At 39.6% G+C, this 15,782-nt stretch overlaps 1 protein-coding gene across 3 annotated transcripts in view; it reads left to right on the forward strand.

Annotated features, from left to right (window-relative positions):
- SATB2 (SATB homeobox 2) overlaps positions 1–10,158 on the forward strand; it is a 191,116-nt gene extending 180,958 nt beyond the window's left edge. For all 3 annotated transcript variants that reach the window (XM_029224494.1, XM_029224493.1, XM_029224496.1), the window contains exon 11: positions 8,947–10,158. In XM_029224494.1, coding sequence (XP_029080327.1) covers positions 8,947–9,408 — 462 coding nt within the window. In that variant the 3' untranslated portion in view covers positions 9,409–10,158. The remainder of the gene's footprint in view (positions 1–8,946) is intronic.
- The last annotated feature ends 5,624 nt before the right edge of the window (positions 10,159–15,782 follow it).

Consider the following 15,782-nt stretch of genomic DNA (forward strand, 5'->3'; position numbering starts at 1 on the left):
ATCTCTGAATTTGTTGCTAATTTTCATAACAAGTGTAGTTACAGAAAACTACGTGAGGCATTATACTGCTGATTCTTAAAACCTCCTCTCATTTTTTAATGACAGAAACTACTTCCGGAAACCTTACTTATGACAAGAACTCTGCTAAGTATTTAGCATGCATTATCTCACTTAATCCTCATAAAACTACAAGGAAGATTTTACAGATTAACAAATGCTGTGGCTCTGAGAAAGAAACTTGCTCACAGCTGCAAGGCTAATAAGCATATGTGCTTTGGGGGATAAAGATTGGATTCAAAACGAGAACTTTGTGACCTCACAACTCCTGCTAACAAAGTTTATGTAAAAGCAATCTTAAGGATTATGTGATGCCCTGGAATTGTTTTTAACACACACAAAAATGGTTAAAAAATATATATACATATATATATATTTGCTCTCAGATACCTGCTAGATGTAAGTTCCTATAATGAGTGACAGTTTCTTTACTTTTAAAACATAGTTTTGCTACAAATGAATAATAGAAAGAAAAAACAATAAGTTGTACAGAACAAAAATAGTAACTGGTCTGCAGTTAAAGAAAGAGAGAATATGGAATTAATCCAGTGCAGCAGAACAAAGATGTACTGAGCACTTATGTGTGCCAATATGTAGCTTATAGTCCAATAATGAGATAGATGTATAATAGTTCTATTAATTATTAATTACTAATGCTAAATTCTCCCCACTGAGGTTCTGAGCTAAAATTAACCGTCTTAAGTGCTGATTTTGAAAAAAAGGGAAAACTAGGGGGTAGAGTTAGGTTGCTGAAACTTAAGACAAATATCTCAGTTATATGGTATTTTATATATAGTATATTTTAAAAATAGCAGCACTTATTCATTTAACAAATTCTAATTGAGTTATGCATGAGGGCTTTCCAGTTGTGCTAACCAATTGTTCTTATTGCCTGGTAAATATATATTCTCAGGATTTTTAGTGGAAGAATGCTTTCCTTCTTCGGATCAACTATATTACATTCTGTTATTTTAGATGAGGTAAAATTAAACAAGTAAAAATATTCTGATATTAACTCAAATGCGGTTAGAAGTCATCTCCTATTGATGCACATCACCACGTAGGACCTGAAGCTCTGGTGAGGCTCACTCCTATGGGTGAGGCTTGTCAGAGAGAGGGGGATGTGGCCACCTGGGAGCCAATTTTAACCTATTGCCTATTACCGCACTGGATCAGCCACCCTATACAGTCACCTCCTTAATAATTTCTCATTTTCTCTATATAAAAAAGACCACAAAGTCTTGGCATATTATAAGTAATCCAGTTCACCCCATAATGATACAGTGAATTATATACTTTCCTAAACTTAATCATTTAGGATCTCACTTCCTTCCCTGCAGGCAAAAGCCATTATTTTTTACACATGGCTTCCAGCTGGTTTTCATTGAGGCCTTCAAAATCTATTTGAACACTGAGCGGTTTAAGAAGAGCTGCTTTATCTTTCTTAGTCAGCTTTTGTCACAGTACCATTTTGTCCTTGTGTTTTTAAACTTTTCAGTTTCGAAGGCAGAAAAACAACATATATCCTTATTACGATTGTGTTTTGTCACTGGGCAAGAAGGTGTTGGGTTTTATTTAGAAGTTGATATCTCTTTTGAATATATTTACAACCTTTCTTTCTTCATCGCCATCTTCATGTTCATTTATACACATGTATGTCATATTTCAGCCTGATGAGATTTTAGTGAATAAATAGGAAGGCAAGACTTATTAAACTTTTAAGTTTCTATTTGATTATGTCTTACCCATAACTTGTTCATCAACACCCAACTGTTGGAGACAGGACTCCTTACTAGAAAGCTTTGTAAATTAATAGGTCCAGTTACTATAGACACTCCATAAATATTTGATAAGTGGAATTTTTTTTTTTACTCAACCCGAGGTCGATGGTTTTAAACATAATTTCTTTTAGACATGATAAGCACTTCTGATGAAGAAGGCAGCCATCAGTTAATGTAAGTTTACCATTCTCTCTTTTTTTTCCCAATTTATTTATTTATTTTGGCTGCACCGGGTCTTCGTTGCTATAAGCAGGCTTTCTCTACTTGCGGCGAGTGGGAGCTACTCTTCGTTGCAGTGCGCGGGCTTCTCTTGTTGCGGGGCACGGGTTCTAGGCAACAGGGCTTCAGTAGTTGTGGCACGCGGGCTCAGTAGTTGTGGCTCACCGGCTCTAGAGCACAGACTCACTAGTTGTGGCGCACAGGCTTAGTTGCTCCGTGGCATGTGGGATCTTCCCAGACCAGGGCTTGAACCTATGTCCCCTGCATTGGCAGGTGGATTCTTAACCACTGAGCCACCGGGGAAGTCCCCGTTCTCTTGAGGATAGAAGTGCCGATGCATCCTTCTGGTTGTTTTTATGATAGTGTTGCTATTTGTGATACTATGTTGAAAGTCCAGTAATATATTGATATTATGAGCTGAGTATTTCTTACTTAGTGTGTGGATACATGAATATTTCTCTTCTCTCTAGTGTTAGTGGTTGTTTCAAGTCCTACTGTGTTTGGGGCTAGCTCAGAGGACATGACTGCAGGTCACAGTAAGGGTAGACCTTACTGACAGTAGAATGCCAAGGCCCTGCTGCTCTGGCTCTGGCCCTGGCAGCCCCTCAGTTGTTATTTCTCTCTAGCGGAGGGCTGTCCGAGCTATTCCTGTGATGGCAGTGCTGGTGGCAATGTGCTGTATCTGTGCTGTCTAGTATGGTATTGCACAGGGTGGTTATCTAGCACTGGAAATGTGGCTCGTGTGACTGAGGGAACTCAGTTTTTTCTTTTTTTTAGTTTTAATGAATTTAGATGTCAGTAGCCGTATGTGGCTAGTATCTGTTGTACTGGGTGGCACGGCTCTAACATGCTGCCTTCCTTGCAGTTCTTCAAATATACCAAGTGTACTCCTGCCTCCCTGCCTTTTCACTTGCGGTTTCCCTTGGTCTGCTTTGCTCTTTTTCATGGTTTGGTCCTCACTTCCTTCAGGCCTCTGCTCAAATCCTACCTCCTTAGGGAGCCTTCCTTGAACTACCGAATCTAAAATAACTTCCTCTGCCCCCAGTTCTCCTCCTTATGCTTGGCTCTATTTTTGCTTACAGTATTTATTACTACCTGATATCTTATTTATGGTCTGTCTCCTCTACTCTAGAGCCTTTGTTCAATTTTCTTATGTGATCTTGCGCACAGAAGACAGGAGAACATAATGTTTAAGGGCATGGGATTTAAAATCAGATATGTTTTAGATATCCAGTCCTGCTAATTAGATGCTATGAGGCCTCACACAAATTACCTATACTCTCTGAACCACAATTTTCTCATCATAAATGGAGTAAAAATGCTTACTCCAGGATTACTGTGAAAATAAAATATACTTATAGCATTTAGGCTCGTAATAAACTTACATGAATGCCAGCACCTATCATTAATATTAATAGTATTATCATTATTATTGAAGCCACCTTGGTATTTCACTGCTGCGAACCCTAAGAAACTAACAATAGAAGCTACAAGAAAAGAAAGAGGCTTTTAAATAAACCTTTTAAAACTCTCTTCGTAGAAATTATCAATATCAGAAATGAATTGCCGACCAGATTAATTTAAGTTCAGTTGTGATGGAGAAAAATCCAAAGCAAAATGAGATAGGATGAATTGTCAGGCTTCAGTTTGCAAAGGTCAAGGGGAAAGGGATGGATAGCTATCTTTACAGAATGATATATTCTGTTATTCGGGAAAGTCATGTGAAGAGAGATGAGAGACTTTAGGAATAGAAAGGTCAACTGCTAGGCCCATTTTGAAAAAGGGGAAAAAGGATGAGTCTGGAAAGTGTGCAGACTTGGGCATAAATATCTGGGTAGCTGCTCCATTATACTTACCTTTTTTTTAAAAAAATACCAGAAAACAATCATCTGGGCTTGGGAAGAACTTGTTAGGAAAGAGCCTATCTCTGTTCAGATGGCAGGGCATCCTCTGTCTTGGTTGCAGTCATTGTAAATTTTGTGGTTTCAAAAAGTCAATCAGCCAGAAATATATGCGTGAACTGTCAGATGAGCTGAGGAACAGGATGGCGTGTAGTCCATCCAGCGGGAATCAATGACATGGCCTCAGGCCGGAGGTACTCAGGGCACTGGCTGGGGACAGGGACCAAACTTGAGTCATTCTAGTTAACAAACAAGGAGTTTCAAATATCTCTGAGAAGTTCGGACAGAAAAACTAAAGTTCACTTAAGTGGGTGTTCAGAAACCTGTCCTATGAAGACGAGACTAAAAGAGTTGGCATTAGTTAGTCAAGATGTGGGAAAGTGCAGAAAAGGCGACTTGATCCCACTCTTTAGATGGAGGGTTTGGGGAGAGCATTTGGACTGATTTCCCCGCCTGGGGAATACCACATCGTAAGCAGTAGGCTCTGCTCTGTTTTCGTTCAGAGTATTCACACCACTGGAAGAAGCACTACACGACAGTAAGAATTTCCTGATTGTTTGTCATAAGAATAAGCTACTGCAGGTGGCTAGTGAGGAAATGTATGCAGTTCTTTTTTTTTCGGTACGCGCGCCTCTCACTGTTGCGGCCTCTCCCGTTGCGGAGCACAGGCTCAGCGGCCATGGCTCACGGGCCCAGCCGTTACGCGGCGTGTGGGATCTTCCCGGACCGGGGCACGAACCCGTGTCCCCTGCATCGGCAGGCGGACTCTCAACCACTGCGCCACCAGGGAAGCCCTGTAGGCAGTTCTTTTTGCTAAAAATTATAGAAGACAATAAATAACTCTGTGCCTGGAGTAATCCGAACATTTCAGGGGAATGAAGATAGCTGGGACAGAGTAACTTGGGGACTCTTTTCATCTCAGATATTATGAATATTGCGCTCCTTCCTATCTGCTTGAAGATACCAGAAATATTATTTAACCTTCTTCATGCAAATATTGTCATGGCTCCCAACTCAATATAGAGCATCGTCTGACCTGACACAGGATATCTCACTTTGTAGATCATTTCCATTGCTGCTAGCTCTCTGAGAAACATCTTCCTCTCCTCTGACGGCAGCCACATTGTCATTGTTCCGAGGAAACCTACTGTCTTAGACTGACAGCTCTCTGTGTTTAAAATTTCCAATTTTGAGGGTGTTCCTGAGATGCTCCATGTTTCTAGGTTGTTCTGGATCCAAGTAGCTCCTTCACAAGGAACTGTGAGGACTAAATGAGTTAATCGATGTAAAGTTCTTAAAACTGTCTGGCACAGAGTAAGCATTCAGTAAGTGGTGGCTACTATGATTATTGTTTCTCTGTTTCATGTGTGGCTTCTCTGTATCTGTGTGTTACTACTGCTAGGTTCAAAGTTAGAAGGGGGGGGTGAAATAGGCCAATTGGTGGGACCTCAGGAGAAGAACGAACCCTATCGTGCAGAAAGATTATAGTAACTTCAAAGTATAGTTTTGGAAAATCTCTTTAAATCTAACCAGCGCACAATGGAAAACCCCTAAAGAACCAATCTAATTATTTAATTAAGTGGAACCGTTATGCTGACTTTTACTACAGAAGGCAAGCATAATTTAAAAAATGGGGCATTTTAATTCTCTTTTGTTTTCCAATTATCACAATTGCTCTAAAAGGGGGTCCTTGTGCTTGAGTATACATGTTGTGTGAGTACATATTCCTATGTAATTTCAGTCTCTCTCTGTCCTTCTTACCGACCCCCCCCAAAAATAATCTTCACCTGTTGATGTAGAGGTTCATTTATTACAGTGTTCAAGCTGCCCAGATTACAATCTTATAACCTCAGAGCAAATATCTTCCTGCCATCAAAGCTGCCATGAGCAGCGTGGGTCCACCGTGCAGATCTCCTCTCCCTGCCAGCTATAATTAGGATGTTGAAGTAATGGAGCTCTCACTGTTTTGCTGATGCCTGCTTACCACAGCAGACCACATACGTTTACTCTTAGTTGAAAGGGGTAAAGAAAATGTCAAGAACATTCATTTTAATTGGTCGACACTATATGGACCTTCAGTGCCACTGTTTATGGTCTTCTGTTTTAGATTTCTTTCTGCCACCAGCCATCAGCTTATTATAATGGGTATTCTTATTTGCATTTGATTATCCTTTTATTGTTATATTGATTGTTACTTGTTACGAATTATTATTTTAAAAGTTTCATCCTCTTCTGTTACCTAAGTAACAGTGTCATCTGCCCTAATATCTATTCAATTCTACAGAAAAGGCTGACATTTTCACATCGGTAAGAAATTAGTTTTTCATCAGGTAGTCCCTGAGACTAGGATAAATGGCAGAGATTGTTTTCTTAAATGCTTGCTTTGATGTTGATGTTTTGTAGTTTAAAAAAAATTTGTCATCTGGGTAGTGTGTGGTGGTGCTGGTAGTGGTGGTACCAATGTTTCTCTCGTGTAACTAGACATGTTTTCTTCTTCATTGACTGGACTGAGTTCCCCCTGAGCTTTGGAAAATGTTTAATTTGTTACTCTAACATGGAAAACACCACCTAAAATAGGAGAGAATGGTAAAAGAGAAACATGTGTTTTTTAAAAAAGTGAACTCACTATTCTTAAAGGTCTTGGGAACTTCCAGGATGTTAGACACTGACCTGCGTGGAGGAAATTCGGTCTTTGCCTTTGGAGTTGACATCATACTTTCTAATGGGAACCTTCCTGGTAGCCTTTTGCTGTTATAGCGCTGCCGCTGATGTTGCAGGGTGTGAGCAGCGGCTGAGTTCCTCTTCAGGGTCCCATGCGCCCTCTCCAGGGAGTCCTTCTCACATAGGCCTCTGAGGGGGACAGGGGCGAGTTGTTTGGACAATCTCCTCTGTATTGCTTTCTCTTTCTTTAGTCAGATTGAAAAAGTTCGTAAATATTAAAATGGGAAACTTTTCCATGCAGAGATGACGCTGAAGAAGCAGTTATGAGGGTCAAGAATAAGCTTGCCTAACTAGTGTCAAATGACAAAACTAAACCAATGTAGTAATCGGTTTGATGTCCTTTATTCAAGGGGAACAGAACAATCCATGGGTTGTAGGGGGTACAGTTCCTCACAAGCAGTGGAACACTCTTCCGGAGGGATTTTGGGCCAGTTTTATAGAGCATTAGAAGTGACGACACAGAAAACAGGGCATGATTGTCTGGGGTTGCATATCTGACCTTATTTAGAAAGATCAGAGAGCAAAGAAGTGAGTGTGGAGCCCAGAGCTGGCGTTGCATTTGCGGATTTGCTGACAGGATACTGTGTTTCTGGTCAAGCAGAGTATTTATAGCAACACGAAAGTTCAATCTGCTGACGTGGCACCCCAGGCAGGAGTGGCTCCAACTTGGATCTAGTATTTAAATACTAGAGGTTTTTGTTTCGGTTTTGTTTTGTTTTCTAATGAGTGGGGAATAGGTAGAAATGAAAGAGAAATTTAAATTAATTACAGCTAGAAAACCTTGACATGAAGGATAACAAACAAAAAAAAGGCAGTGGATTGCAGAACAAAGGATGAATAGTTTGTTCTCTAGCCTCTGCTGGACTGGTGGCTGGGATTCCTGGTTTTCACCCAGGCTACCCAGGTTCAATTCCTGGGCAGGGAACCAAAATCTTGCTTCAAGCCACCACTCACTGCTGTCTCCTTGACATCAGTAAGATTGAGGAGGTCCATTTATATGAGTATAATCTAGTCATTTAAAGGGCATAATTTAATAAAAATTATGTCTTTTAATTAATTTGGAAGTTTTTATATTTTTAAAAAACATTCTTGTTTAAGGATTAAGATCAGGGCTAAAAGAAAATAAACAAAAGTTGTTCTTAATTTTATGGAGACTTGATTTTCTGACTCAAATACTGACTTATTCCACTGTTATACTCTAAGTAATTATGAGGCTGATCTAATAATGACTGTCATTTATCGGATGTTTGCCCTAAGCCAGAGGTGAACAAACTCTGGCCCATGGACCAAATCCAGTCTGCCACCTGTTTTGTTTTTTTAAAATTAATTAATTAATTAATTTGGTACGTTGGGTCTTAGTTGTGGCATGCAGGATCTTTCATTGCGGCGCATGGGCTTCTCTCTAGTTGTGGCATGTGGATTTTTCTCTCTCTAGTTGTGGTGTGTGGGCTTAGTTGCCTTGCGACATGTGGGATCTTAGTTCCCAGACCAGGGATTGAACCCGAGTCCCCTGCATTGGAAGGCAGATTCTTTACCCCTGGACCACCAGGGAAGTCCCTGCCACCTGTTTTTATAAATAAAGTTTATTGGAACATAGCCATGATCATTTGTTTATGCTCACACTATAGAGATGAGGCATCACAACAGAGACGGTATGGCCCTACTAAGGCTAAAATATTTCCTATTTGGCCCTTTGCTGAAAAAGTTTGTCAACCTCTGGTTTAAGGCAAGCACTGTTCTTTACATGCATTATGTCATTTAATCCTTCCAACATCCCTAGGAAGTCAGTGTCTTATCTTTCTTTCATAGATGATAAAATTGAGGCTTAAAGATGTTTAGTGTCTTGCACAAGGACACCCAGCTAAGGGGAAGAGTCTGGACGTGAGCCCGTGTGATCTCATTTGTAGAGCCTGCACTTTTCCTCTGGGTCCAGTTTCTTTGTCATTGGGCTTCAGAGAGGTAGCACACCACGCTAGTTAACAGCAAGGCCCTGGAGCCAGATCCTTTGAATTCGAATGACCTTTGGCAACAAATGACTTAACTTCTTTGTGCCTCAGAATGGAAACATTACTATTATTAACCTCTTGCTTTGTAGAGGAGATTCTGAATCTCCAGAAATTCTTTTAAGTTTTCAGAAGACCTGAACTTACCATGACTACAGCATCACTACAGTGCTAGCTAGACAACACATACTTCACTGGGCGGATGGCTTTTGAAAGGTAAGATTGTGAATCACATGTTAATTTTGTTTAAATTTTAATTATCAGGTCCTGCACAGACAGCAGTCTCAGCCAGCCAAGGAGAGCTCCCCTCCCAGAGAAGAAGCACCTCCCCCGCCTCCTCCGACTGAAGACAGTTGCACCAAAAAGCCTCGGTCTCGCACAAAGATCTCTTTGGAAGCCCTAGGGATCCTCCAGAGCTTCATCCATGATGTGGGCCTGTACCCTGACCAGGAAGCCATCCACACTCTTTCTGCTCAGCTGGATCTCCCCAAACACACCATCATCAAGTTCTTCCAGAACCAGCGGTACCACGTGAAGCATCATGGGAAGCTCAAGGAACACCTGGGCTCGGTGGTGGACGTGGCCGAGTATAAGGACGAGGAGCTGCTGACAGAGTCGGAGGAGAATGACAGCGAGGAAGGCTCGGAGGAGATGTACAAAGTGGAGGCTGAGGAGGAGAGTGCGGAGAAAAGCAAGGCAGCGCCTGCTGAAATTGACCAGAGATAATGTGAACTGCCACCAGGCAAAGCAATACATCGGTCCAAGGATTTTCTGTTTGAGTTTCTTTAAAAACTTTTTTTTGGTTGCTTTATTTTATTTTTGTCTTTTTTTGGGGTCTGTTTTGTTTTCCTTACCTTTTTTTGACATTTCTCTGTTGCACAGGGTACACCTGTAGACTGAATAAGTTCAGTATTTCTGAATCAGACATCGCCTTGGCAAAGACACTAAAGTGTTATGCTTTACAATGGACTGGATCGTAGTCATTATAATCACAGGAGACTCTGCCTTCATTATCCTTGCACTTATGGAAGAGACACCAGGCAAGTTCCAGGATGAAAAGACCTATGAAATAAATGAAGGAAGCTACAAGTGTGTGTGTATATGTATATGTATATATCTATATATTTACATATATATATTAAATTGCATGGGACAGAGAACTTTACAATCCGAAAGAATAGACTGTGAAATGAGTTCTTAAAGAAGAGACTTGTTTATGTATTAAAAAAAACCACTTCACAGTGAGTCGCTTTGGCTTTTTGATAAACTGCGGCCTGCTCTCAGGGTGGGGTGACTATTTTTGAATTCCTATTTATTTTCTGTGTTTGTCCCTGATTTTTTTTTTTTTTTAATTCTATGGCTTCCTATCTGGCAGCTTGATGGGTAATTTTTGAGGTATGTATTTAACAAAACAAATCAACACTGCCAAAAAAAAAAAAAAAAAGAAAGGAAGAAAGAAAGAAGAAGAAAGTAAAGTGAAAAAAAAATCAGGGCACCTTAAAATGATACCAGTCAAATTAATCTTAAAGACACAATGCACACTTAAAATGACTCGCATTCCGTTATTCAGCTTGTCGTTACTGTAGTGAACAGATGTGTTTCTGTGGACTTCCAAATGAGTAAAGCTGAAATTCAGTACAGAGAAAACTTGTCCATTAGTGCAGTCTCGATAAAATGACATACTGATGTCAGACAAATGGAATTCACAGTATGAGCCACATTTTATTGTGAAATTTATTTACCTGCTTGTGGCTTCAGATCTTAAAATTAGTAAGCCTGCTCATTTAAAACTTGTTTATTGTTGCTGTTTTCTTTTTCTTTTTTTTTTAAAATAGAAAATAGTTCAATGTAATATTAAGTTAGAAAAGAAGTTGCTGCCCAGTTAAAGGGGCTCCCTCTCAAATAAATCTCCATCCCTTCATCTCCCGAAAGACGTTTCTCATTTCTGTTTCACTTTGGGCTTCCTCTTTGTACGTATTCCATGCACCTAACCAGACGTTTTTAGTCCTTGCTCTCACGCACCTCATCCCTTCCCTACTATGGGGGCAGCCCTAGCAAGAACCTGTTTTTGAATCATTGTGCAGCTCCAGGCAATAGAGTAAGCAAAGCAATTTCAGTGGAATCACCTACTCCTCATAAATGGAAACATTTTCCCAGTTACCTACATAGCAGTTACCTTACATAAAGCAGAACTAATGCCGACTGGCTATTCAGTGGAATGAGCATTAAAGCTGCAATCTACTATAGTCCTCCCCCGCCTCTAGCTTCCCATCAGAAACCATTACTCCCCACTTCTACTTCTAGTCATTGCAAGAGGAGACCTCACCTTCAGGACTGGCCGAGTGAAACTAATCTCATGCTTCAAGGTGGCCGTCAAACAGTCCCACACGGTTGGATTTTTTTTGGAGTTGTGCTCTCATGCAGCCTTTTCAAAGACCTCATGCAATATCACTTTGAAAGTTATTTTCTGTTTACTACACAAACATTGTAATATAACTGTTAATACTATTTATATATTTGAAAGGTATAAAAGGTCGGAGTTAAAAAAAAAACAAACCTCTATGTGTAGATATTAACTCAGAACTTACAATATACAGGGAGAAGACATGTTGCAATACAAGCTAATTCTAGCTGCTCAGTAACCTCTGGAGTTTTTAAAGGGACATTTTCCTGTACTTTTTCAAATAATGATGTTTAAAAAATTATCTTGACATGAGCATCATATACCTTTGCAGAAGGATGGCTGTTTGCAGTCAAGCCCTGGGCCCATCCTTCCTACTTCTGTAGTATGCTGCAGCTTTAATCAGAAAGTCCATGGTTGCTGCTTCCTAATATCCGAGTTACTCTTTTCCAAATTGTCTTCTTACACTGTTGCTGAAGGTCACTCTGTACACGTAATGGAAACTGATTTTGCCAAGCTCTTACAAGGTGGCTCATCTATCGATGGCATCCGCATTTGGTATCTTTTACACTTCAACCAAAAATTTATTAGGTATTTTTCAATGCTAAGTCTTGCCTTTTATTTTTTAATTTCACTGCCAAGTTTGCAGTGGTTCTAAGTGAATCTGTGGGCATTTTAGCCTGTGGTCTTGCCAGATCTTTGCGAATTACAATGCATATATGTCTATTTATTCAATATCTGTCATATAATATCTATTTGGAAGAAGAAACTTTCTCTTGTAGTGCCTCTTGACAAAGCACAATTTCCCGCCTTTTTTTTTTTTTTTGTGAAATGAAAAAACAAATTGTGTTTTATTGCGATATCAACAATGTGAATAAGGATTAACATATTGTAAATGTTCTTTTTTCCATGTAAATCAACTATCTTTGTTATCACTAAGTGATAATTAATTTTTAACTTATGTGCATTGTTAGGCTGTTAGAATTTTTTGGTTGTTAAAATAAAATGCATTCAAAAAATACGACTTTGTCAAGTATTTTACTGGGCATTGCCCTCTTTCCTACTTGGTTTTTTGTGTGGAATGAGACCTGGTGAGTGTAAGGAAAATCCATTCCTTTATTTACAAGACAGCTTGTACCTGCAATTACAGATGTTTGAGTCCTGTCCAATGCAAGAATTTAATTGCACATGTGAATGTATGTGCACCTCTGTGTGTTTATAAACGTATGCATGCTCACATCCTGGAACTGGCAACTGGGGGAGTCATTTGCCCAGATGTTTTGTTGTATACAAACAAAACTCAATTTATGAAGATATATTGATGGGCTTGCTTCTTTATTTTTCTAGTGAATATTTTCTGTTTATAATTAAAAACCCACAAATGACTGCGTGTCAGGAAACTTTTGGAGCACATATGTCCATGGTTAATGGACATAATAAAAGTCTTTTATATTTAGAGCCGGCTGCCATAATGCGAGCATAGAGGAATGCCGGAAGGATTGATGGATCTGAGAAATGTGTGAAAATGATTTTTTAAAAAGTGCTCACAACGGAAAAAATTGCTCTAAAGACTAAAGTTAATAAGGAAGGAGCAAGTGCTTAGCTTCAGAACTGACAAAGAGAACGTCAATTAAAAAGTGTTTTCTTTTTCTTTTTATATGGTAAATTGTTTTTCCCGGTTTTTTTTTTTCTTTTTCCTTTTTTTTTCATTTGGTTGGCATACAGTTGTAATTTTTCTTTCCTTTCTTCCCCAGTTTCACTTGCCTTTTTTCGCATGATAGTTGATAGCCCGTGGACTGTGTAGATAAGTTTTAAGGACAGTTTGTGGAAACTGGGTGTTTGCAGAAAGGCGGACAGCCCCACAGCACGGTGCTAAAGGTTTTTAAAGAAAAATTAGAGATTCAGTAGAGGGTGAAACAAGTTGCTTATGCAAATTCACATGAATTCTGCATTTGGGATAAAGACATAGAAGTAAAGCATGTGTGAGATAGTCTGCCTTATAACACAAATTCTTTCCACCTGCCTGAGGCTGTGTTCTGTGGGAGGGGGGGTCATAATTCACTGGAGGTGACAAACTCAAAACCGGGTGGCTCTGCCCATGGATGGATTGGCTTTGGCCTAGAAGGTGGTCTCTGTGCTAACAACTTTTATTTCCAAGAAAACAAAGTCAGAGACTTCTTGACTATATGTTAAGTCATGTCATCTCAGAGCCATCACTTTATTGGTTGAGTTTTTGTCTTTTCTTTCTTTCTTTTTTTTCCTTAGAAGAGATACTTTCCTTTACTCTGTTATTTCACTTTCTGCAAAGTTTTAAACAAAGATTTAAAAGTCCCCACATTTTTTCTAAAGAGCAATCATGGCATAATTAGACAGTAAACACTTATTTAAACATGTACTCTATACCAGATAATTTGCTAAGAGCTGAGGTGACAAGGAAAACTATGATTTAACACTCTCCCCTCAAGGAGCTTATATCTTATTGGAAATGTATGATATAAATCCAGGAAAAGTGATATTATCATTCAACGGTTGTCTCCAGACAGGTGTTTATTTGTTTAGTGAGTGATACAAATATGTGCTAAAATGTAGAGAAAGAAATTATCATTATTTGTGAGCTAGAATGGTCTTGAAAGGTGCGTTACTTAGGATTGGCTGCATGTAATTTTAAAAAATACAAAGTAATCATAAGACAAGAGTTTACCTATTACATAAAAGAAATTGCTGAGGTATTCTGGCTTCACGAAGTTGTCAGGGACTCAAACTCCTTCCAGCTCCCAGCTCCATTTCTCCCTATGTTCCTGTGTTCCATCTTCCTCTTAGTCCAGGATGATTGCTAGAGCCTCGCCATCACATCCACCTTTCAGACACCAGGGTGGAAGAAGGAGTAAAGAATGGCATACTCCCTTTCTTTTATGGGACTTATTCAAGTCCCCCACCTAAATGCAAGGGAGACTGGTAAATGTTTCTAGCTGTTCCATTAATTCCAGAGAGAAGGGTAGAGTGGATATCTGGTAGGCAACTCACAGCCTCTGCCAGAGAAGGTATCCAGAAGGATGTTGAAGATAATAGTAGATAAGAAGAAGATAGCGAAAAGGCACATTTATCCTGCTGCTACTTCTGGTACCTTGTACCTCTTCCTCCTTCCCACCCTGAGTTCTTTTCCTTGATAACTTTAAGAATCAGTCCAAGCACCAGCACCACTTCTTCCAGGAAGCCTTTCTGATCTGCCCTGCCAGTGTGGTTACAAATCCTCCTGTGCTCACATAGCATTCAGAGTATTCCACATTGACAGGACTCTCCCAGTTCTTGTGGCATATTGTGGTTGCTGTATTTGCTCAGTGGGAAAGTGTGAAGTTTTTCTTTGCATTCATCCATGCAGAGAACGAGAGTGGGCTGGTGGAGGTGACATGAGCCCTGGGGAAATAGGTGTGACAGTGTTTCCTCTGGATGAGCATGTCTAGGACTGGCACATTGAGTTGGAGACAGAAATGAAGAATGAAAAGTGCAGCGAGGGCCAGGTGATTTAGAACTCTGCCAGCGCAATATTTCAGGGAGACGGTAGAGCTAGGACCTAAAGCCAAGCCTGCATGTCTCCAAAGCTTACATTTCCACCCCCAGTATCACACCACCTCTCTTTATGTCCTAGAAAGGCTGTATGAACTGAACATCAATTTATTGGCCAACATATTTTGTATGAAATGACCTTTTGACTTCTCTTCACACACTTTTTCATCATCTTGTCTGAGTATGACATTTCTGATGGAGTTTTGTTCTAAAGGAAAAACCTATTTTAAAAACCACCATGCTCTGCTTGTAAAACTGTCCCAGAAAAAAATCTAGAAGTAGCTTCTTAGGAGACATTTTAAGAGATTTAAAGTGTTACCTTCACACATGGAGAAATAATTACAAAAATATTCCATTAGCACTGTAATGAATAGTGCAGAGCAATGATTAATTAAAGAGAGAACTATAATTTATTCACTATCCATTAACAACTATAATCCCGTTTTAACGCAAAACAGCACAGACTAAGGGAGTCCTGGTAGTCTCTGTAGCAACTTTGGACTGTGCAGTCCTAGGAACCCTCGCCCACCTTAAGGAAAAGGTAAGGAGAAAATTCTTTCTCGATTTACTCTCAAGTTGATTGTGAGAAGGCAGTGAGCTATCCTAGGTTCTATTTCTTACCAGTTTTGCAGCTTGCTATTTTTCAGATCCTCAGTTTCTTCATCCATAAAATGGGGCTGATAATTCAGAGATCTCAGAACTGTTGTTATGATTAAAGAAAATAACTAGGTAGAAGCATTTAGAACAAATCCTTCCTTTCTTTCTTCCTTCCAAGAGAGAAAGAGAAGCAGGATATAGTAAGATGCTATAAATGACTTAAAATACTTCAGATGAGTTTTAGAGTAGGATTAAGTCTAATGTTTTTAGAAGTTGTTTTACACTATTGAAAGCATTTGTGCCTGAAGGGCTACTGTGTGCGCCGTTTACGTCCTGCTTTTGTCCGTCTCTTTCTTCCACTGTCTCTTATTATAATCTCTTTCGTTCCCTCCCTCTCTTCCTCTCTTTCCTTCTTCCTGTCAAGAGCTATAATATGGTTTTCTTTCTAAATGAGTAAGAAAATGAAAGAGACAGTTTAGTAGCCTTCCTAAGTCTTCAAAATTAGATGTTTCAACACGAATGGCACCCACTCTCTTGT

This window comes from Monodon monoceros, unplaced genomic scaffold (assembly GCF_005190385.1).
Source record: "Monodon monoceros isolate NGI ecotype Baffin Bay Population unplaced genomic scaffold, NGI_Narwhal_1 Super_Scaffold_16, whole genome shotgun sequence".
Lineage (NCBI taxonomy): Eukaryota > Metazoa > Chordata > Mammalia > Artiodactyla > Monodontidae > Monodon > Monodon monoceros.